The sequence below is a fragment of the Pseudophryne corroboree genome, chromosome 6 (genome assembly GCF_028390025.1).
Source record: "Pseudophryne corroboree isolate aPseCor3 chromosome 6, aPseCor3.hap2, whole genome shotgun sequence".
Classification (NCBI taxonomy): domain Eukaryota; kingdom Metazoa; phylum Chordata; class Amphibia; order Anura; family Myobatrachidae; genus Pseudophryne; species Pseudophryne corroboree.
In genome coordinates this window covers 805,793,606-805,818,264 of record NC_086449.1, presented here as the reverse complement: position 1 = coordinate 805,818,264, position 24,659 = coordinate 805,793,606, and the positions used below count along the sequence as shown (strand labels likewise).

Below are 24,659 nucleotides of genomic sequence, written 5' to 3'. Positions count from 1 at the left end.
TAAAATACACTCCCCCATAGGCAGCGTCTAGTTGATCGCACGAGCAGCAAAAAGTTGCTACGTGCGATCAACTCGGAATGACCTCCAAGAGATGAACACACTGGCAGTAAACCTAGTGGATACTTTCTACTAAAGAATGTATCTAGCCAACTATAAAAAAACAGAAGAGCTACAGTATTATATTTAACCAAGCCCTTTAAATCTATGATGTACTATTCTGCACTACTTTTCTATTTGGACTATTTCTAAAACAAAAAAGTCCAACTTTAGATTAATCCTATAAAAACTGTTACCCAGATTTATCAAGCCTTGGAGAGTGATAAATTGCACAAAAGTACCAACCAATCAGCTCCTAACTGTCATTTTCAAAAACAACCTGTAACATGACAGTTGGGAGCTGATTGGCTGGTACACTATCACCGTGCAATTTATCATTCTCCAAGGCTTGATAAATCTGGGCCTGTGTTTAATATACAGATACACGGCATAAATATATACATCAATGCTCAAATCGCCCCAAATAGCCCCCGCTAAATGGAACTACTTTTTGACTGTTACACCTAAGAAGCCGGCAGGTATCAGACATTCAGGCTGATCTGTGAGCTGCTTCTGTTCAGAGGGATTTGACGATGTTTCACTGCAGGTTTTTGAACTGAAAGATCAAACCCGACAGCATCTAGAGCTGCAAAAACCGACTAACGCTGGGTTTCAATTGAAGGTGAAACCCGACAGATGATAAATAGTCGGTTTTTGGACAGCAACTTGACGGCTATCACGGTCTGTTTCCATCGGTTTTAGTTTAGAACCAAAACCGACCTTTAATACATTTACCCCATAGCTCTCAAATCAGGACTGTGCCATATAAATTGGGACCGTTGGAAGGTAAGCCCATAGCCTGATTAAAACCCAATTCGGCCCCAGGCAAGAAACAGGTTTGGAGCACCCTCCAGCTCTTCATACGTAAAAAAAACCCATACATTGTGGCAGGAGAGGTACTTTGACACCTGTAAGCTACACACAGGGTCCTGGGGGTGGATGGGAAGTGTGGATTGACCGGGTTCCCATCCATTTGGCCCAGACCAGGTCTTATAGGCTTCTTAGCGTTATTTGCTGCCCTATGATCATATAGTCGCCGACTACATGGGAGTGTGAATTCGCTGTGCAAGTGTGCGTTCGGATGTGTAGCAGAGCTGCATAAACTGATTTTGTGCAGTCTCTGCGCAGCCCAGGACTTACTCAGCCGCTGCCATCGCTTCTTGCAGATAGCGGCCGGAGCTGACGTCAGACACCCTCCCTTCAAATGCTTTAACACGCCTGGGTTTGTCCGGACACTCCCTGGAAACGGTCAGTTGCCACCCACAAATGGCCTCTTCCTGTCAATCACCTTGCGATCGCCCGTGCGTTTGGATTTTTCGCACCATCCCGTGGCTGACTGGCGAACCCCATTACTGCAGTCCGTCGCGCCTGCGCATCGTGGAGCATACAGATGCGCAGTTCAGATCTGATAACACGCTGTGCGAAAACGCACGGCAGCGATCGGGTCTGAATTACCCCCTACATTCAATGGCTGCCGTAAATATCTTTGCGGAACAATTCAAAACGGGTCACACGATCCAGCTGGGTAGGAGGTGGTTATAGAATATGGGATCGGATCTGAAGATCGACACTGTCTAGGTCGACAATGTTTAGGTCGACAGTCACTAGGTTGACAGGGTTGGAAGGTCGACAGGGTTTCTAGGTCGACATGTACTAGGTCGACAGGTCAAAAGGTCGACGTGAGTTTTCCCCATTTTTTTTATTTATTTTACTTTTTCATACTTAACAATCCACGTGGACTACGATTGGAACGGTAATCTGTGCCGAGCGAAGCAATAGCGGAGGCACCTTGCCCGAAGCGAGCCATGCAAGGGGACACGGTGCACTAATTGGGGTTCCCGGTCACTCTACGAAGAAAACGACACCAAAAAAAATCATGTCGACCTTTTGACCTGTCGACCTAGCACATGTCGACCTAGAAACTCTGTCGACCTTCCAACCCTGTCGACCTAGTGACTGTCGACCTACAGTGGTTGACCTAAACATTGTCGACCTAGACACTGTCGATCTAATGATCCCCACCCCATAGAATATATAGGGACTGACGGGCGGGTCGGACAAGTGCACAAGTTTCTTATAGGCCTTGGGAAAAACACATAAAACTGTGAAAGGACGCAGAACCCTGACACTGCGGTGTAGTATCTTGTCAGCGCAATGCTCAGCGTGGTAAGGACAATCTAGCACGCAGTGAAAGGAGGACACGTCAGCCACTGCTATTCCCTCTCTCTCATGTTTTCTAATCCGAACAAAGATCCCGCGGAATAAGTGACAGAATGAGCACAGGATAGAACACATCAAACTGCAACGAATTCAGGCATCTTATTAAGTCCTATCAAAGCTTTCTTCCCCCCACTTAGAACAGCAGGAATTATAATATAGACGCTTAATTGTCTTATTTTCATATTTTAAAGATGAGAAAAAGAGGTTTACTTTAAATATGCATTATTTTCTTCTAAACTAGCAGCAAATAACTTTTTACCCTATAGAATTGCCCCCAAAAAGTGTCATAATACACGGTAAACAAATATATGGAATATCCTGTAAAATATATCCTTATATTTGGAGAGTAGTGAAATCACTTATGTAACATATAGCCTTATATTTGGAGAGTAGTGATGGCACTCGTGTAAAATATATTCTTATATTTAGAGAGTAGTTATGGCACTGGTAAAATATATCCTTATATTTAGAGAGTAGTGATGTCACTCATGTAAAATATAGCCTTATATTTGGAGAGTAGTGATGTCACTCGTAAAAAAAAGAGCCTTATATTTGGAGAGTAGTGATGTCACTCATGTGAAATATAGCCTAATATTTACAGTGTAGTGAAGTCACTTGTAATATATAGCCTTATATTGAGTGAGTAGTGATGTCACCCATGTAAAATATATCCTTATATTGAGACTAGTGATGTCACTCATGTAAAATAAAGTAGAGATGAGCGGGTTCGGTTTTACTCGGTTCTCAAAACGGCATCTTATTGGCTCACGGATGTCTCTTGTTTTGGACAGCCAATAAGATGCTGTTTTGAGAACCGAGTAAATTCGAGTAAAACCGAACCCGCTCATCTCTAAAATAAAGCCTTTTATTTAGATGGCACTGATGTCACTTATGTAAAATATATCCTTATATTTTGAGAGTAGTGAAGTTACTAGATGTTTGGCTAGCCTTGATGGCAATTGATTAATTGTGTAAGATAAATACATATTGTATATACACATTTTTTTCCCTATACATTCATTTTAATTCACTGCTCATTACTTGAAATATATAAATGAGGCAATGTTATTTATCTTCTACATTTTTGCAGAACAAGTCAGCTTTTAGTGGTTTAAATAAACAAAAAAATATATTAATGTCCTGAAGTGACGGAGGCAAAGCCAGACTTCAAGATGCATTTAGAATCTGGAATGATTTGGAAAATGCTGTCCTTATGTGATCCGATGGACCTCGAGCAACACTGCGAAGACGACTGGGAGAATGATGCAGTGACCAGTTATGCAAACAGGTAGAGACCCAACAAACTAACACCTGGAACTGCAGGTAACAAGGCTTCTACTAGGTATTAAAACAAGGGGAATACTTGTGTAACGGCAGTCTGTTTTCAAGTGTAATTAATTATGACGTATTATACAGTAGTTGTTGTTTTTGGGGGTTGATTTTAAAGATTTTGCACAATTTGATTCCATGATGCTTTAAAGCAACTCATAGTTTTAGCTTCTGTATTTTATAGGTCTAGATAATAGATGGGGTATTGACAGGTCTAGATACAAAGCAGCAACTTTGTGGGCCATCCATGAGGACAATGAGTTATTGTGTAGTCTAGATAATAGGGGCCATATGCAATTGCGGTCGAATTGCCGCAAATGTCGAAAAACGGGGCATTTTCGACACAAAAAAATGATTCGACAATGCAATACAGTACTTTTCGACAAAAAAACGGCCGTTTCAAATTCGACTTTTTGCAATTCGACAGTTGTCAAATTCGACATGTCTGCAATGGTAAAAATGCGGCTTTTCGACAAAAGTATATTCAATTGAAGAATGTCGATTCGACAACAGTGCTTTTCGACAGTCATTTCGTCAATTTCAGTCCGCCTCATTTTGCTGGCGGAATCTAATAAAAAATTTTAAAAACATGTTTTTTTTGGTGTTTTTTTTATTGCTAATAGTATATCTATTTATATTAGAAGGGATTATGTACTTGGTTTGTCTATTAGGAGCCACAAGTATTATTTATATATTTTTTAAAAGAATATTATTATTTTTTACTGACTAAAATAATATAGAGAGATCAGAGCATGTTTTTCAGCGGGAAGGGGTGGGAATGGGTTAAAACCAAGAAAAAAAAAATGAGTGGGGTCCTCCCTCCTAAGCATAACCAGCCTCGGGCTCTTTGAGCCGATCCTGGTTGTAAAAATACGGGGGGGGAAATGACAGGGGATCCCCCGTATTTTCACAACCAGCACCGGGCTCTGCGTCCGGTCCTGGTGCCAAAAATACGGGGGACAAAAAACGTAGGGGTCCCCCGTATTTTTAACACCAGCACCGGGCTCCACTAGTCAGAGAGATAATGCCACAGCCGGGGGACACTTTTATATAGGTCCCTGCGGCCCTGGCATTAAATCCCCAACTAGTCACCCCTGGCCGGGGTACCCTGGAGGAGTGGGGACCCCTTAAATCAAGGGGTCCGCCCCTCCAGCCACCCATGGGCCAGGGGTGAAGCCCGAGGCTGTCCCCCCCATCCATGGGCTGCGGATGGGAGGCTGATAGCCAAGTGACAAAAATAAAGAATATTGTTTTTTGTAGCAGAATTACAAGTCCCAGCAAGCCTCCCCCGCAAGCTGGTACTTGGAGAACCACAAGTACCAGCATGCGGGGGGGAAACGGGCCCGCTGGTACCTGTAGTTCTACTGCAAAAAAAATACCCAAATAAAAACAGTACACGCACACCGTGAAAGTAAAACTTTATTACATACAGGGAACTTTGCGGTCAGCGGTTGACCGCGAGTAACCTTGCCGCTGACCGCAAAGTTCCCACCATTGAAGATAATGGAGCGGCATAGTGCTATGTTCGTCTGACAGCTCAGACGCGCACAGCCAATCAGGAGAGTGACACGATGTGGCGCTCCCTGATTGGCTGAAGGGACCCTCTGTGACAGGAGTCACGGGGGGGTCTCGGCATTCGGGGAAAGGGGTCCCATGTGTAAACATGGGACCCCTTTCAGTGCGTGGATCGGGTAATGCGTTTTATTATTTTGCCAAGTACGTGGATTACAAAAAAGAAGAGGACCGATCTACACTGGATTTTTGTGAGTATAATTTTATTTCCAGGTACACCGTGGATTCTATGTGGAGAAGGGGACCGAGTCGGCGTGTGAACATAGGTAAGTATGTGTGTGTCGGCATGTATGTAATAAAGCTTTACTTTCACGGTGTGCGTGTACTGTTTTTATTTGGATATTATTTTTGTAGTAGAACTATAGGTACCAGCGGGCCCGTTTCCCCCCCGCATGCTGGTACTTGTGGTTCTCCAAGTACCAGCTTGCGGGGGAGGCTTGCTGGGACTTGTAGTTCTGCTACAAAAAACAATATTCTTTATTTTTGTCACTTGGCTATCAGCCTCCCATCCGCAGCCCATGGATGTGGGGGACAGCCTCGGGCTTCACCCCTGGCCCTTGGGTGGCTGGAGGGGGGGGACCCCTTGATTTAAGGGGTCCCCACTCCTCCAGGGTACCCCGGCCAGGGGTGACTAGTTAGTGATTTAATGCCAGGGCCGCAGGGACCTATATAAAAGTGTCCCCCGGCTGTGGCATTATCTCTCTGACTAGTGGAGTCCGGTGCTGGTGTTAAAAATACGGGGGACCCCTACGTTTTTTGTCCCCCGTATTTTTGGCACCAGGACCGGACGCAGAGCCCGGTGCTGGTTGTGAAAATACGGGGGATCCCCTGTCATTTTTTCCCGTATTTTTACAACCAGGACCGGCTCAAAGAGCCCAAGGCTGGTTATGCTTAGGAGGGGGGACCCCACGCATTTTTTTTCATGATTTTTTACACACTTTTGTGTTGTCCATGTAGTCGAATCCAGGACGCACACTATCGTCAATTGGTCCGTTTTTCGACAGCTGGACTGTCGAATCCGTTTTTTATTGAATATGTCGAATTCGGGTCCCGGTGGGAGGGTGTGTGACTGTCGAATTGTGTCGAATTTTAAAACGGTCGAATTCCAGCCGGAATTCGACCGCAATTGCATATACCCCTAGATGAGGTATGGCGTGGTCTAGATACTACACAACATTCTTGTGGCCTGTCCATGATGAAAATTAAGTATTTTTTTGATCCCAGGCAGCCATCTTGTGGCCAATCCATGAGGAAAATATGGTATAGATTGGTCTAGATAATATAGGCACTATGAAGATGTTTAGATACAAATCAGCCATCTTCTGGCCTATCTATGATGAAAATGAGGTATGGAGTGATCTAGACACAAGATATAGCATGGATTGGTATAGAAACAAATCAACCAACCATCTTTTGACTTATCCATGAGGAAAATTAGGTATGGAATGGACTAGAGTCAGACAAGATGTAGTATGGATTGGTATACTGTAGATACAAACCAACCAACCAACCAACCAACCAACCATCTTATGACATATCCATGAGAAAAATGAGGTATGAAATGGTCTTGACACAAGAGGTAATATGGATTGGTCTAGATACAAACCAGCCATCTTATGACCTATCCATGAGGAAAACAAGGTATGGAATGGTCTAAATACTTAGCAAGCATTGTGTGGCCTACTGAAGTCACGACTTTCAGTTACTTTGAGCTAATGAGAAACACATGAAGACCACAGATGCACATGCGCCATGAAATGGTGGGAAGACGTCTCCTTACCTTCCCGCAGTGCTTGCACTTTCCCTCCTGCCGCCGTCGATGGACCCAATGATGCCTCACCAGATTCTGCTGGTTAGAACAACAAGAAAAATGTCTGACCTGAGAAAAAACCATTAGAGCGTGGGTCAGGTTTGTACCTTAGGGTGGGCACAGTCAGCAAAATATAGAAGTGACGGAGGGACAAGGTGGCTGTGACAGATAAACCTAATCTCTCACTGATGCCTGGACTAGTTATTATTTTCAGTACATTTTTCTATGAGTATCTATATTTTGTTATTAGATGGCATAGTTGATGGGGTAATTGGTGGTAGATGTGGACCTCACATGAGGAACCTCTTTCTGGTGTTATGGAAACGGTGATACAGCCATATTTTAGTTCATCCCTGGAACAACCACATTTTCACAGCACTGAGAAAACATGTGAAAGAGAAAATCCACGATGGTGGTAAAATAACTGCTATTTGTTTTGCCCCGGCGCATAGGGGCATTATATAAATCAAGTACTATGAAAGTAATAGCATACACTTTTAAGATTACAGTTCACACAAAATGGCTGCTTCCCACAGATTATGTCAATGCCAATAATAATAAATAAAAAACTGTAAAAGCACAAAGGCACATTAAACGATGGCAGTGAGAAAGACTGAATTTGAAAAGGAATTAAGTCGAGGTTATTTCTGGCCGAATTTTATCTAAAGGTATATAAAGGATTCGATGATTAAACCTAGCTAAGCCTTCTGCGGAGCAATTTGGGCGAAGAGGCCTTCTCTATTCATGCAGGTTATCGTTGTACCAAGAACCTAGACCAATTGCTATAAACTAGGTAGCACAGTGGTTATCACTGCTGCCTCTCAGTGCTTGAGCCATGAGTTTGATTCCGACTGAGGCCCCATATGTGTGTAGAGTTTTTATGTTCTCCCTGTGTTTGCGTACGTTTCCTAATTTGTTAACATTTAGATTTTGGGTGTTTTTCTGGGTTTTTTTTGCATAATTCCTCCCGCTAATAGTAAAATGATAGCTAGGCCTCAGAGAATTCTGCTTTGATTTACATATGTGTCCCTCTCAGGGATCTCCGGAGTTACATGAAGTTCTTGCACGGAATCTGAGTTGAGTTCCGCGGCTGTCTCACACACACACACCTACCTCCCTTGGCGTCCGGGACGTCCCATCACGAAAAGTTGGCTTGCATCTAAAATTAATCTGAATCCAGAAAAAAAAAAAAAATAGGTTGTCTGATTAAAGTCAATTAAACAGCTACAGATGTGTCCTCAAACATCTAGCCTCAATACGCCATGTACCGCGAGAAGCCAGGATTAAGTGAGGCGGCAGTTTCCGGGGGGAACTCTGCTAACGCCAGGCGTCTTTTTTATGCCGAAATTGCATCTTATTCGCATTGCTATGTGAATAAGATGCACAAGCAGACTCTGCTGATTAAAATAATATGCAACATGCCTATATTCTGTGTGCAACTGTGACTGTATCTGCATAGGAAATGGTATGTTACAGTGTTTTCCAGGAACACACTGTAACGTAGCATTTTGTATGCAGATACAGCCACAGCCCCACACAGAATATAGGCATGCCGCATATCATGCTAATCAGCAGAAGCTGCTTGTGCGTCTTAATCATACAGCACAAAGCGCAAGAAGACAAAAAGACGGCCGGCGTTAGTAAACGTGCTCACAAATAAGTACGACCAGAAGGGCTGTTTAACGTGACTGCAGCAAGGATGTAGGACACATCTGTATGCAAAAATTCAGAGTCTTTTTTTCTTTGAGTAGAAACCACGTCTCTGTTCTACATAACTTTATTGGTCCAACAATAAATGAGGTAAAATTATTTTTTTTTTAAACTGCATAATTCTGACAAAAGAAAAAATCTTTATATGCTGTGGTCTGTAGGTGGCGACATCCTACCTTCTCTAGCTGATCCATGCAGGCTATGTGTACCACGATCTTGCAGGCTGCGCACTTTCTCCGCACGGCAGATTTCTGGCCAAAGAAGAAATGTACGACAGAAGTTATCACGTCCTGCAATATACTGCGTAACGGACAAGTGGGTGGAGTTTTAAACCTTCTCTGATTGCTTATGAAGAACAAACAAATAATGCAGGTGCAGTGACATATTTAAATTCTGAAAGTGCAACGGTCGCCCCACATTGTGTATTTAATGTAGGACACGTCTAATTGGATTAAATAAATCACACTCTGTCACTGATGACCTTACACTACTATGCAGTGGTAAGGACCGCTATAATAGCTGATTAGTCGGTCTCCCTTTCTCATTTGCATATGGGGGTCATTCCGACCTGATCGCATGCTGCGATTCGTCGCAGCCGTGCGATCGGGTTGGAACTGCGCATGCGCTGCGCCCGCATTGTGCAGGCGCGTCGTTGCCCAGCGCAGCGACGCCACTAGCGAAGAAAGTGGTCGCAGCGGCGACTGCAAGAAGATTGACAGGAGAAAGGCGTTCCGGGGCGTCAACTCACTGTTTTGTGGGCGTGAAGATCTCCGAACGCAAGCGTGTCGAGGCGTTTGGAGAGCGGATGTCTGACGTCAATTCCGGGACCTGCAGCGCTGGATTGATCGCACAGGGTAAGTAACTCATACCCTGGTCTTGTTTTACACAAAACTTTTTTTGCATAGCAGGGCTGCACAAGCGATCGCAGCCTTGCTATGCAAAAAACACTCCCCCATAGGCGGCGTCTAGTTGATGGGACGGGCAGAAAAAGTTGCTACGTGCGATCAACTCGGAAACCCCCATGATGCCACCAGCAGCGAAGAATAGGAAGCTGAGCAGCAGGTGTTATAAAGCTGAATGAAATGGGAGAGGGTGGTCTGCATCTTCTGTAACACTGGGCCTTATTTAGTTTCAGCCACAGGTGCAATCCCAATTTGCTATATATATTTTTTTTAAATTGCATGTCTGCGACCTTTCCTGAGTCACTGGCATCTGCATATCTTGAGCAGTGCCTGTTGCCCTTGAATTTAGATTTAGCTCTGATTCGTCGTCCGGTTTTGGATTGGATTTTTGTTTCAAATATTGACAGAAAAAGCTAAAATCACATAATCACATAATCTGGGCCTTACTTTGTTCCTAGAGTATTATTAACCTCAATAACATAAATTTATAGTAATTTCCACTACTGGTTACTAATGGGCCCTATACATTCGGCGATCCGCTGCCGAGCTGCCCGAAGGTGGATACGGCCGACGGGCGACCCCGCGGCGGGGGGAGGTGACGGGAGGAGTGAAGTTTCTTCACTACCCCCGTCACCCGGCTCCATAGCAGTGCATGCTAACATGGACGAGATTGTCCATATTGGTCTGCATGCATAAGCGACGGGGCACCAACGATTAACGAGTGCGAAGCCGTGCATCGTTAATCGTTGGTGCCTACACACTGCACGATATGAACTAGTTCTTGTTCATTAATGAACGACAACGTTCATATCGTGCAGTGTTATCTGCCAGTGTGTAGGGCCCTTCAGCGACAGAGCAGCAGCACAAACACGCGGCAGTTTATAGTACATCTATGAAACGTTGCCACAGCGTACTGGGGTAAAGTGCACCATACAATTTAAACCAGGGATGGGGAACCTTTGGTCCTCCAGCTGTTGTTGAACTATACATCCCAGCATGCCCTGCAACAGTTTTAGCATGGCCAAATAGCAAAACTGTAGCAAGGCATGCTGGTATGTGTAGTTCAACAACAGCTGGAGGACCGAAGGTTCCCCATCTCAGATTTAAACAATAGGTATAGTTTTTTATTTTTCAGTTTTTTAGCTTGCAGCTTGGTTCAAACTGCGTAGATCACAGGGCTTATAGATGCATGTGAACAAAGCGCACTAGGGTAAAGCGCACCAAACAGTACAATTGACAGCAGAGTACAGCGCAGCGTACAGCAGCGTGCCCCTATACACAGTCACTATACAGAGCACAGCCACTTGTGAGTCTGGAGTCTCTGGACACAGCACAGCCAAGTATAGGGCAGCGTGCCCCTACATACAGTCACTACACTGCACACACAGCCAGTCTCTGGATAGGCACAGCGCAGCATTCAGCAGCGTGCCCCTATATACAGTCACTATACTGCACACATAGCCAGTCTCTGGATAGGCACAGCGCAGCATTCAGCAGCGTGCCCCTATATACAGTCACTATACTGCACACATAGCCAGTCTCTGGATAGGCACAGCGCAGCATTCAGCAGCGTGCCCCTATATACAGTCACTATACTGCACACATAGCCAGTCTCTGGATGGACACACGGCAGCATTCGGCAGCGTGCTCCTATATACAGTCACTGTACTGCACACATAGCCAGTCTCTGGATGGATACAGCGCAGCATTCGGCAGCGTGCTCCTATATACAGTCACTGTACTGCACACACAGCCCGTCTCTGGATGGACACAGCGCAGCATTCGGCAGCGTGCTCCTGTATACAGTCACTATCCGACACACACAGCCAGCATGTGGATGGGCACAGCGCAGTATTCGGCAGTGTGCTCCTATATACAGTCACTACACTGCACACACAGCCAGTCTATGGATGGACACACCGCAGCATTCGGCAGCGTGCTCCTGTATACAGTCACTATACTGAACACACAGCCCGTCTATGGATGGACACACCGCAGCATTCGGCAGCGTGCTCCTATATACAGTCACTATACTGAACACACAGCCAGTCTCTGGATGGATACAGCGCAGCATTCGGCAGTGTGCTCCTATATACAGTCACTATACTGCACACATAGCCAGTCTCTGGATGGACACACCGCAGCATTCGGCAGCGTGCTCCTATATACAGTCATTGTACTGAACACACAGCCAGTCTCTGGATGGATACAGCGCAGCATTTGGCAGCGTGCTCCTATATACAGTCACTGTACTGCACACACAGCCCGTCTCTGGATGGACACAGCGCAGAATTCGGCAGCGTGCTCCTGTATACAGTCACTATCCGACACACACAGCCAGCATGTGGATGGGCACAGCGCAGTATTCGGCAGTGTGCTCCTATATACAGTCACTATACTGCACACACAGCCAGTCTATGGATGGACACACCGCAGCATTCGGCAGCGTGCTCCTATATACAGTCACTATACTGAACACACAGCCAGTCTCTGGATGGATACAGCGCAGCATTCGGCAGTGTGCTCCTATATACAGTCACTATACTGCACACATAGCCAGTCTCTGGATGGACACACCGCAGCATTCGGCAGCGTGCTCCTATATACAGTCATTGTACTGAACACACAGCCAGTCTCTGGATGGATACAGCGCAGCATTCGGCAGCGTGCTCCTATATACAGTCACTGTACTGCACACACAGCCCGTCTCTGGATGGACACAGCGCAGAATTCGGCAGCGTGCTCCTGTATACAGTCACTATCCGACACACACAGCCAGCATGTGGATGGGCACAGCGCAGTATTCGGCAGTGTGCTCCTATATACAGTCACTATACTGCACACACAGCCAGTCTATGGATGGACACACCGCAGCATTCGGCAGCGTGCTCCTATATACAGTCACTATACTGAACACACAGCCAGTCTCTGGATGGATACAGCGCAGCATTCGGCAGTGTGCTCCTATATACAGTCACTATACTGCACACATAGCCAGTCTCTGGATGGACACACCGCAGCATTCGGCAGCGTGCTCCTATATACAGTCATTGTACTGAACACACAGCCAGTCTCTGGATGGATACAGCGCAGCATTCGGCAGCGTGCTCTTATATACAGTCACTGTACTGCACACACAGCCCGTCTCTGGATGGACACAGCGCAGCATTCGGCAGCGTGCTCCTGTATACAGTCACTATCCGACACACACAGCCAGCATGTGGATGGGCACAGCGCAGTATTCGGCAGTGTGCTCCTATATACAGTCACTATACTGCACACACAGCCAGTCTATGGATGGACACACCGCAGCATTCGGCAGCGTGCTCCTGTATACAGTCACTATACTGAACACACAGCCAGCATGTGGATGGGCACAGCGCAGTATTCGGCAGTGTGCTCCTATATACAGTCACTATACTGCACACACAGCCAGTCTATGGATGGACACACCGCAGCATTCGGCAGCGTGCTCCTATATACAGTCATTGTACTGAACACACAGCCAGTCTCTGGATGGATACAGCGCAGCATTCGGCAGTGTGCTCCTATATACAGTCACTATACTGCACACATAGCCAGTCTCTGGATGGACACACCGCAGCATTCGGCAGCGTGCTCCTATATACAGTCACTGTACTGCACACACAGCCCGTCTCTGGATGGACACAGCGCAGCATTCGGCAGCGTGCTCCTGTATACAGTCACTATCCGACACACACAGCCAGCATGTGGATGGGCACAGCGCAGTATTCGGCAGTGTGCTCCTATATACAGTCACTATACTGCACACACAGCCAGTCTATGGATGGACACACCGCAGCATTCGGCAGCGTGCTCCTATATACAGTCACTATACTGAACACACAGCCAGTCTCTGGATGGATACAGCGCAGCATTCGGCAGCGTGCTCCTGTATACTGTCACTATACTGCACACACAGCCAGCATGTGGATGGACACAGCCAGCCTAAACATCAAATGGCAGCGTTCCTGCACTTTTCCTGCCGTTTTCCTGTATTTGAATAAATGGGTGTTATGCACATTTGTGACCAATCAGACGCAGTCATCATTATCAATGTTGCAGTCATTATTAACATTACCATTGCACCAGTGTCAGAGCACACGAATCTCAGGGGAGGGAGGAAGAGGCTGAGTTTGAGACTCTTTGTCAGTCATGTTAATCTCAAACTGCAAATTCACGCACACATCACGCCCTTAGTGTACTTTAACTGTGACTGTACTCTCACCATGATGGGACACACACCCACTTCTTGCGACCTCACGCCCCACTGCGGCCCAGGTCTCGGCTGTGTGATCCATGCATCTCACCCTGCCTCTGAATAAGGCTCACTGGTGACAATATAATCCTGTTTAACACTATGGAAGCTTTCAATGCCCTACAGCAGAGGTTCTCAAACTCGGTCCTCGGGGGCACACACAGTGCATGTTTTGCAGATCTCCTCACAGAATCGCAAGTGAAATAATTAGCTCCACCTGTGGACCTTTTAAAATGTGTCAGTGAGTAATTAATACACCTGTGCACCTGCTGGGTTACCTGCAAAACATGCACTGTGTGGGGTCCTGAGGACCGAGTTTGAGAACCTCTGCCCTACAGAGTCATAAAAATCCCATGGGCACAGTCACAGTTATCTTAAACAAATGAAACTAGACTAGATAACCCTTAATAAGCTGTTGCCATGGCAATACGTTTTATTTACACTTGAGTGACCATTTGGTGGAATTTTTTTTTTTTTCTTTTCAGCTTTTCAACAGAAAATGAAATGTATTGTTTCGAAACTTTCATTAAAAATAAAGGTTATTACAATGTGTATTACCCTTCTTCATTTTTTTTATAACCTAATAAATGAAATTACTTCTTCAAACACAAGGAAATAAATCCAGTCGCTCCCTTGTTAATTGATGTCTCCGGGGACCACGGATGAAACCGACGTGGGGAACGTCCTCCATCCGCAGACATATCACACAATACGGCAGGTCCCCTCCGCAGGGGGAGAGGGCCAAAATCATACACACTAATTATTCTCCATGGCAACCCACACTGCCATGGCAACTGCCTAAAAATCTGCCGTTCGGTATTGGGGGGCTAGTCAGTTTATAAGCTTACTGCAAGGGATGAGCAGAGCTAGAGGAGCACAAACTTCCAGAGAACGGAGACGAGGTTACACTAGGGATAAAGTATTTTGGGACAAATATTGGAAATACACAAGCAAGGTTTCCTTCAATCGTTTTTGGCGGTCCTATTTAGGTAGATCTCATGCACCAACTCCCCACTATATTTCTTTTCTATGAATTCTCTTCTTCAATACATATTAACTGATAAAGAATAATAATGGTGGAAGAATTAGGGACACCATGGCTGCAGAGGGAGGGGGGTGAATGTGGGGCACTGGGCCGAGAGAGGGGTCCCTGCTCTTGGAAATCGAGGACAGTTTCTAGCAATGGTTCTCTAGTGGGCTGTCGTAGGTAAATACACGTTGGGGGTAATTCCAAGTTGATCGCAGCAGGATTTTTTATAGCAATTGGGCAAAACCATGTGCACTGCAGGGGAGGCAGATATAACATGTGCAGAGAGAGTTAGATTTGGGTGGGGTGAGTTCAATCTGCAATCTAATTTGCAGCGTAAAAATAAAGCAGCCAGTATTTACCGGGTGTACTAGGGCTGACCGGCGGTCTCCTGACCGCCGGTCAGCTTACCGACGCCGGGATCCCGGCAGCATACCGACGCAGGGATCCCGGCAGGGAGGGGCAAGTGCAGCAAGCCCCTTGCGGGCTCGGTGGCGACCTGCGGTCGCCACGGGTTCTATTCCCACTCTATGGGTGTCGTGGACACCCACGAGTGGAAATAGTCCCTGTTGGTCGGCATGCCGACATCGGGACAGTGACCCGTCGGGCTGGTGGAGGAGGTCATGTGACTGTCGGTCAGCTGACCGGCGGTCACATGAATACCACCCGTATTTACCCTGCACAGAAATAAAATAACCCACCCAAATCTAACTCTTTCTGCACATGTTATATCTGCCTCCCCTGCAGTGCACATGGTTTTGCCCAATTGCTATTAAAAATCCTGCTGCAATCAACTTGGAATTACCCCCGTTATGTTCTCCATTGCAACCAATTTATGTCACTGTTCAACTGGCAGAAGACCTATGAAACGTAATATCTGATTGGTCGTTCTATAATGCAGCATAAACGCTATTTTAATTATTTAACTGCCACACGATTGTACTCACTGAAAATTTGACTTGACAGTTCTCCTCTCCCAGATAACACAGGTCTCCCGATACATTGGTCTCCTGCCAAAGGTGCTCGCCGTTCACTGCGTTCTCCTGCACGGCAAACAGCACAACAGTTATCACCATTTATTTCTGCCCACTGGCGCACAGAGGAATATATGCAACATTTAACATTAATGGTATTTATTCTAACAAGGCAAAGAAATTTACAAACATTTCCTCCATATATCCAAAGTATATACACTCTATATACTTGGACACTCTATATACTTGCGCACCACCGTGCCCGCAGCGTGGCGAGCGCAGCGAGCCCGCAAGGGGCTCATTTGCGCTCGCCACGCTGTCGGTATGCCGGCGGTCAGGTTTCCGGCGCCGGTATGCTGGTCGCCGGGAGTCCGGCCGCCGGCATACCATACTACACCCCACCTACAGGATGCAGCAATTGTATGTGCTAAAGAGATATTTGTAAGCCTGGAGGCTACCACCTCATTTAAAAGCCAGTGATATCGCTTAGGATAGGTAAGACAAGCCCTGATTCCTAGCAAATTGATTGACTGCATTTAAATACAGATGGTGCCTGAACATAAAGTGTGAGATTTGCAAATTAGTGAGATTTCCATGTTGGTTTTGCATTGCAAAAAATGCAGCTTTAAATCTTAGTGATAAGTCCCCGAAATCGCAGCACTTTGCAAATCTCACACTATTTTACATGTAAGCATAAGGGGTATATGTACTAAACAACAGCTCTGACTGCTGTGTTTACTGTAAAAGGGCAATAATAATAAGGGGTCTATTCATGAAGCAGTGGAAAGTGTGGAGAAATGAGCCAGTGGAGAAGTTGCCCATACCAACCAATCAGCATTGAAGTAACATTTATAATTTGCATACTATACAATTGTACGGAGCAGCTGATTGGTCGCCATGGGCAACTTCTCCACTGGCTCACTTCTCCACTCTTTTCATTGCTTTATGAATAGACCCCTAAATGCTAAATCCAATGCAAGGCCTGTTTTGCAATTATTTTAATTGCCTTTTTAAATCCAGCAGGTCAAAGCCGTTGTTTAGTAAATAATAAATATACCCCTAAATGTATCCCAGATTCACAGTGAATCATATAAGCCGCATTCTCAGAAATACAGCTTCATGTCACAAAATGGTTGCCTCCAATGAGGTGAATAAATCAAACACATGACAGTTGGTAGCTGATTGGCTGGAGCACCATTTATCAAATAGTTAAAACTCATTAATAAATGGGTCCCTTTACCTGTAATAATGCAATATAATATGGGGGGAAGAGAATTTACAGTACATGTTGAAGGTTTACATTAGTGTGTCAGACCCCCCAAAAAACAAGAAGACCGTACAGTCCAGTCGAGGCTGGTGCGAGGCTCTTTCAGGGGTCCATTTGAGATGGATAGGCTTGGGCAGTGCACAGTAGCCAGGTGTTGAAGTCCAGAGCGGGAAATGGCTTTCCTACGGTATAACAGAAAAAAGCAATAGGTCAGCAATAAAATGACTAACAAATCCAAAAGCAAGGACTAAAAAGACAAATATACAAGGATTAGTAACACTGGAATATACAATTTGTTGCACATAACACTGACTAGGTAACTTATATATGAGAGGCTCACTAATTTAATTTCCAGTGAAATTCACCTCAGTGATGTCACTGGTTCGTAGTAAATTGATAGTCTGCCTTCTCATGCATACTGATTCAGCACACACAAAATGGCTGCCTCAGTGATGTCACTGGTTCTTAGTGATTTGATAGGCTTCCCTCTTGTGAATACTGGTTCAACACACAACATGGCTGCCTCAGTGATGTCACTGCTTTCTAGCGAATTAATAGGCTGCCTTCACATGCATATTGATTCAGAACATAAAATGGCTTCCTCAGTGACATCACTGGTTCTTAGTAAATTGATAGGCTGCCTTCTCATGAATATTTTCAGCATAAAAAATAGCTACCTCAGTGATGTCACTGGCTCGAACTGAATTGATTGGCTGCCTTTATGTAATTACAGGTTCAGCGCACCACATGACTGCCTTAGTGATGTCACTGGTGTGTAGTGAATTGCTAGGCTGCCTTCTCATAAGTTCTGGTTGAACACCAACAAAATGGCTGCCTCAATGATGTCACTAATAGCGAACATATGTCTTCTCATAAATATTAGTTTAGCGCACAACATGGCTACCTCAGTAATGTCACTGGTTTGTAGTGAAATGATAATCTGCCCTCTCTATTAATACTTGGTTAGCAAACAAAATGGCCGCCTGCTCCGTGTGTAGATGACAGGTGTGCATTAATTTAAATTAGACAGCTCCAGCAAATTTAGGAGAGAGTGTTCTAATAATCATAGAATGCATCTTAATACGTCATTGTGTGGCTGGTGCTTCTGCTTTTTTTTTGTACACCTGATCCTACCCTGGTCACACACATGGATACTGACAGAATGTTCTCATTATAGAACCTAAATATACAATTCATCAGACTTCAATTTCCAGGCAGCTGCCTAGAAAGCAATTTTATCTAGACAGAGAAAAAAAAATGGAATCCATTAAGTTTCCATGAAGGATTTGTTTTCTAATCGGACACACCAAAAGATTCACAGAAACAGCAGCTGGTTCCAAAGGGGAGGGGAGGGGGGATTACAAATGTAGGGTCATCTGTCCTAAACGCTTCCTATGTCGGGTTTAGCTATTGTTGGTATGTCCCTGATTCATTTCTAATTTAGTGCCCGTTGATTAAGCTGAAAATCCATTTTATCATACATCAAAATCCTTGTTTATAGCCGCTGTCAAACAGGCGACACCAGTGTGCCCAGAATATTTTCAATCTTTAATGAAACACCCCGTGTGGTCAAATCATAAATGTCGACTTCTCAGAGTGAAACGGGGCGACTTGTGCCACTTGTGCCCTACACAATCTGCACCAACGTCTCCCTAAATATGTAAATGTTGAAAATTGCACCATTTTTGAGGAAAATAGAAACACAGGGGCCCATTTATCAACGCGTTTTAGCTATTTAAAACTCGCTACATATGATAAATGATGCTTCAGCCAATCAGCTCCTAACTGTCAGTTTTCAAACACATGACAGGAGTTGATTGGCTGGAGCACCATTTATCATACACCACGAGTTTTAGCTAAAACTCTTTTGATAAATGGGCCCCACAATTTTAATACTTGTGATTTATGGCCATCCGTGGGGACAGCTGGGGACTGCTCAGCATTGTGTTGTAATGATGATGGGCCTATATTTGTGAGGAGACCTGGAGCTGTAGTCCTATACACCTCACTGATAATCTGGCCCTGGCAGCGACATTGTCAAAACAAAAGTAAAAAATGAACAGTTTTTGTGGAAGCCTGTCAAATTTTTATTGTAAAGGATAAGGTAAGGATGGCTGGGGGAGGTTAGCGGCCAAATTACTACATATATTCAAATCCATAGGACATATATCTGACGTCTCTAACTCTCAAGTAGAGACAACTTTAATTGATTATTATATAGACTAGTTACCAGCACGTCAAAATAACGGAACAACATAACAGTAATGTCAGTACCGGCGACTGTGCAAGGCCGAAGTGAGCAACACTTGAATTACTCCGTCAGACGCCATCTAGTGGCTACCGACGTGCACAGCACTTGAATTTTCCCCATAGAGGTGAGGAACAGCATTAACCTTTTATTATGTTGAATAAGCAGCACCGAATTAATCAGAAGCTACTATCATCTGTGGTGATGAATCTTCTCCTTGTCAACTCGCCCCTGAGGCATGCAATCTGAAAAAGCCTAATAATAAATTTGAAAATCAGTTTAATGCCACGAAAAAATAAATGTGTGAATTTTCCCTTCAAATTGACAACTTGACCCAAACACCTTTCCCTATCAGACATCCTGACGGTGACTAAATATAGCCTGCCATCATTCTCAGTCAGTGGCGGCCGAGACTGGTAGGACCCCCTGATATTAGACTGGGCGGCTAAATTTCAGGGCCACTGAGATAGATTAGCCCCGTGGTCATAAATCTTATCCGCTATCTGTGAGAGCTGGGAATTCATCCCCCAAATCAAGGACACATATAAATATAGTTTCCAGGGCTGCCTCCAGCAGATGAACTAGTAATAACCTCAGTGAGTCATGGCAGTATCCAGGTTTTCTCCAGTGGGACCGCTGTCAGGAGAAAGCAGACAGATGGGCCCAACCAACCGAAAACGTTAGTGGGGATAAAAAGAACGAGAGACAAAAAAAAAAAAAAAGAGAGAGTCTCAGACGCACAAATGAAACAAACTAGAATACATCATATTGTGACGACGGTGACAGGAAGATAGCATGGAAACAAAAAAAAAAAGGGAGACAGATCGTTGGAATAAGGAGGTAAGGGTGAATTGTTTAAAAAATGCAGACGACAAACATGTTGCAGTGCGTGGGCCAAACAGGGCGCAACCTCCGATATTAGGGTGGATCATTATCAGGCACGGCGGGCGATTTGGTCAGAGGGTGTCCGCAACCAGGCATTAGAGTGCTATCGCCCAACCACATGGACAAGCTACAGTGGCGGCTAAAATTATGCCGCCATTTGGTTCGTAGGCCTGATTTTCACATGGCTTGGCCACCTACGTGTGTCACCAAGCAAGAAGAGCGGCGTGTGTGGGCATCTTTAGGCAACGGTAACAAACAAAAAACGCAAACAAATGAATAAAATACAAAACAACAAGACCTACTAAAAAGACATTACATCATAATACGATTTAGTTCTACCTGGTCCCTTAGTAGGGAAGGACTGGTAAGACTGGTAAACGAGGCTGTGGTAGCTTGTAAGTGCGTTATTTACAGTGCTAAGGCTGTGTCTCCAAAAAACGGTCCTAATAGGCCGCTGACAGGCCAGGTACTAAGGATATCCTTGTATGAGCACAGGTGGCTTAATTATTACCTCAGACATTTCATTCACCCACCTATGCTGAAACTGGGATATTCCTGATGTCTGGAGTGTTAGGGTGCCATGAGGACTGAGTTTGGGATACACCGTGCTAACGGGTCTGTTAAACTAATATTTAGGCACACGAACTGAGGGTGCTTAATACTGCAGATATCTTCTGTGTCAAACCCATGTACTGAGGAAAATCAGCGTCCCCACAGCACAGAAAACAGGACCCAGAGAGGGCCAGATTTTTTATCTCACATTTGCCAGCTGCAGTGGACCAACATGTCCCAATAGTCAACGCCAGCTTCTGGTTAGTCAGAGATACTGGGTCTTACAGCTGGAAAGCAAGGTTTTTCTTATCCTGCCGTACAGGATTTTAATCAATTAGAGAGGAATCATATGTTTGGAGCCTTTGTTTTCCGCTATGTTGTATGCTGACAGGAATATTTTGGAAAATAGCTTCGCCAGTTTCATAAGGTGGCCTCTTGAGACACTGGTGGTCATTCCGAGTTGTTCGCTAGCTGCATTCGTTCGCTGTGCAGCGATGATGCAAAAAAACGGCACTTCTACGCATGCGTATGCTGCGTACTTTTACAACGAACGATGTAGTTTTACACAGGGTCTAGCGATGCTTTTCACTCGCACTGGCAGCCGCAGAGTGATTGACAGGAAGAGGGCGTTTCTGGGTGTCAACTGACCGTATTCAGGGAGTGTTCGGAAAAACGCAGGTGTGGCTGGGCGAACGCAGGGCGTGTTTGTGACGTCAAATCAGGAACTGAATGGTCTGAAGTGATCGCAAGCGCTGAGTAGGTTTGAAGCTACTCTGAAACAGCACAATTTTTTTTTGTAGCCGCTCTGCGATCCTTTCGTTCGCACTTCTGCTAAGCTAAAATACACTCCCAGTGGGCGGCGGCATAGCGTTTGCACGGCTGCTAAAAACTGCTAGCGAGCGATCAACTCGGAATGACCACCACTGTCAAGTAACTGGACGGACCCAAAACAAGTGGGTTGCCCAACAACGACCCAATCAAAGGGCCAAATTCAGACCTGATCGCACCTCTGCGAATTTGCAGAGGTTTGCGATCAGATAGTCGCTACCTGGACAGAGTGAAAATCTGCTCCGTGCAAGTCTGCGTCCACCGTGCGAAAACTTTTGCAAACACCGGTCAGCTGTAAATCCGTTCGCACAGGACCTACTCCTACACTGCGATAGAATAAGGCTGATCGGGGCCGAAGCGGACGTCACACACCTTGGGCACGCCTGCGTTTTTACTGATACTCCCAAAAAACGGCCAGTTACCACCCCCAAACATACGCTTCCTGTCAATCAGCCTGTGTTCGCCTGGCGATAAAAAAAGACGCAGGATTTTTTTCCTCAGTTTGGCGATGCGCCTCCGCATTACGGTCCGTACGTATGCGCAGTTGTTCGATAATTGGCCGCTGTTCGATTTTGCACAACTGCGACCGGGTCTGAATTAGGCCCAGTCACAGTTATATGGTGCATGTCCGACAATGTGAAGCAGAAACTATTCAAATCTGGGTCCTGGGACAATGTGGCTATAAGCTGGATCTGAACGTGTATTAAAGAGAAATATAGTACTGTATACAGGCTATGGGCGTTCTTCCCAATTCATCCAATATCTACCGGAGGGACTGCAGTACGGAAGGCGCCCTACTACACACTGAGGATCTACCTTGTCCGATACTAGATTGTCCTATAACCCTCTTTACAGAGCTTCCATACACATACCCTTTTTGGGCCATATGGTAAGAGATGCCTGCTATGACTAAGACAATCCGCCATGGGTAATGACTACCTTTAACCTGAATTTTGCATCTTATTGGCATACAAATTTCGCTTATAGGACATGTGGGGTCCCCACACACACAGAGGTGCCCCACACAGGGTCATTGCATAGAACCGATGCACCTGGGGCTGCCACGGCTCTGTGTTCTGCATGCACAGTCAGTGCTGCATATGGGGGGTAATTCCAAGTTGATCGCAGCAGGAAATATTTTAGCAGTTGGGCAAAACCATGTGCACTGCAGGGGAGGCAGATATAACATGTGCAGAGAGAGTTAGATTTGGGTGGGTTATTTTGTTTTTGTGCAGGGTAAATACTGGCTGCTTTATTTTTACACTGCAAATTAGATTGCAGATTGAACACACCACACCCAAATCTAACTCTCTCTGCACATGTTAAATCTGCCTCCCCTGCAGTGCACATGGTTTTGCCCAACTGCTAAAAAATTTCCTGCTGCGATCAACTTGGAATTACCCCCATAGTGAAGAGTGGCTCCCGGTTCCCCTTATCAGCTTCACGTGGCGCTGATGAGGAGAACCCAGGAGCCGCTCTGCACTGTACAGTACGCACTGTGCAGAGCTGGAAGCATTCATACAGGAGCCGACCACAGGAGGTGAGTACTCAAGGGCACTTTTCTGCATACCATACAGAAGGGAACGGTGTAGCAAATTGGAGGTGGCACTGTAAGGCATATAGGAGGGGTACTGTCAGGCCCGGCGAAAGGGGGGTCAAAGGGGACACCCGGCCCGGGCACCAACGTAGTGAGGGTCCACAAGGGCCAGCGGCGGCAGCAGCATGGCATGGATTTAAATAATTATATAGCTGGCAGCATTGCGCAGTGCGCCCACTGTGTACTTAAAAGCATTTATGAGCAATAGCGGCCCACCCTGGGGTAACCCCTCACTGCCCCCAGCCCCAGCTGTCCTGAACGCTGAGATGTATCAAGCCTTGGAGAGAGATAAAGTGGTTAAGATGCCAAAAGCAATCCATCATCTTCTGTCATTTCGAAGACTGTGCTAGATAAATGACAGTTAGAAGCTGATGGTTTCTCTGGGCAACTGCTCCACTTTGTCGTCAAGGCTTGATACATTTCCCACACTCACGAGTTCTCAGCTGTACAAAATGTTAACATGACCCCCGTTACACCGTCCTTCTCTTCTCTCTGTACCTCCAGCTATGTGCATTTCCAAAACAGAAGGCGATTAGAAGACCACCACGAGGCTCTGTCAGCAATCGCTGGCTCCTAGGATTTGCCTTGGCGCTATCCAACCCTTTGGCCTAAGCGCCGAATTCCCAGAGCCAGTGTGTGTCTAGCTGTATGCACTATGATCCAAAGTTTAAGAAAAGTATCCTGCGGAGAACAGGGGATGACGGCTAAGAGACAGACTTCCAAATGTTGTTGTGATCCAAGAGAGGCTGCAATAAACAACAACAAAAGAGAATAACGTAATCTTTGACATCGCACTAAGGGGGTCTTGCGGCCGCTGCGACCCTTACAGTGATGAGTAGATCCCTGCCAGTGGGCTAGCCCTGTGCTGGGCATCCCCCCGCATGTTTGTGTGGCTGATCGTAGATGTGCTATTTAGGCCCTAAGTGTATATCCACACATTCTTTGACATCAATACTGAGGAATCCCTGTATCTTCTGTCACTCCATCTCTGACCTTTACATCATTATGCCTATAGCATAATCTGAGCGGGGCCAAGTCACGCCAACCCAAATATGGCAGACAGCAATGCACAGAACAGGCTGACACCAGACTCTCAGAGCCTTGGGTCATAGCCTGCGAGATGCAGGCACGGACGCTGCAACAGCACATTAGCCCGTATTGTTAAAGTAGCAATAATTTAAAGGGCAAATCCAACATGAGTTTGTCTTTAGAATTATTAGCGCTCTAAAAATACTGGCACAGCCAATGGGATTGCAGGAGGAAATGACATAAGGCCTGGCCTAAAACATAATTTGTGGCAGTACTTGTTAAATATGCCTGGTTAATCTTGGCTAAAGGTAGCAGTCTAAGGCTATATAGCTGG

General features: G+C 45.5%; 1 protein-coding gene across 13 annotated transcripts in view; it reads right to left on the bottom strand.

The window, feature by feature from the left end:
* Window positions 1-24,659, bottom strand: part of DGKI (diacylglycerol kinase iota) — a 439,065-nt gene that overhangs the window by 243,661 nt on the left and 170,745 nt on the right. For 8 of the 13 annotated variants that reach the window (XM_063928993.1, XM_063928995.1, XM_063928985.1 and 5 more), the window contains exons 2-6: window positions 17,260-17,368; window positions 15,893-15,988; window positions 8,914-8,988; window positions 8,141-8,197; window positions 6,998-7,096 (exon numbers count right to left, since the gene is read on the bottom strand). In XM_063928993.1, coding sequence (XP_063785063.1) covers window positions 6,998-7,096; window positions 8,141-8,197; window positions 8,914-8,988; window positions 15,893-15,988; window positions 17,260-17,368 — 436 coding nt within the window. The remainder of the gene's footprint in view (window positions 1-6,997; window positions 7,097-8,140; window positions 8,198-8,913; window positions 8,989-15,892; window positions 15,989-17,259; window positions 17,369-24,659) is intronic. The other 5 variants (XM_063928994.1, XM_063928996.1, XM_063928988.1 and 2 more) reach the window with 2 other exon arrangements.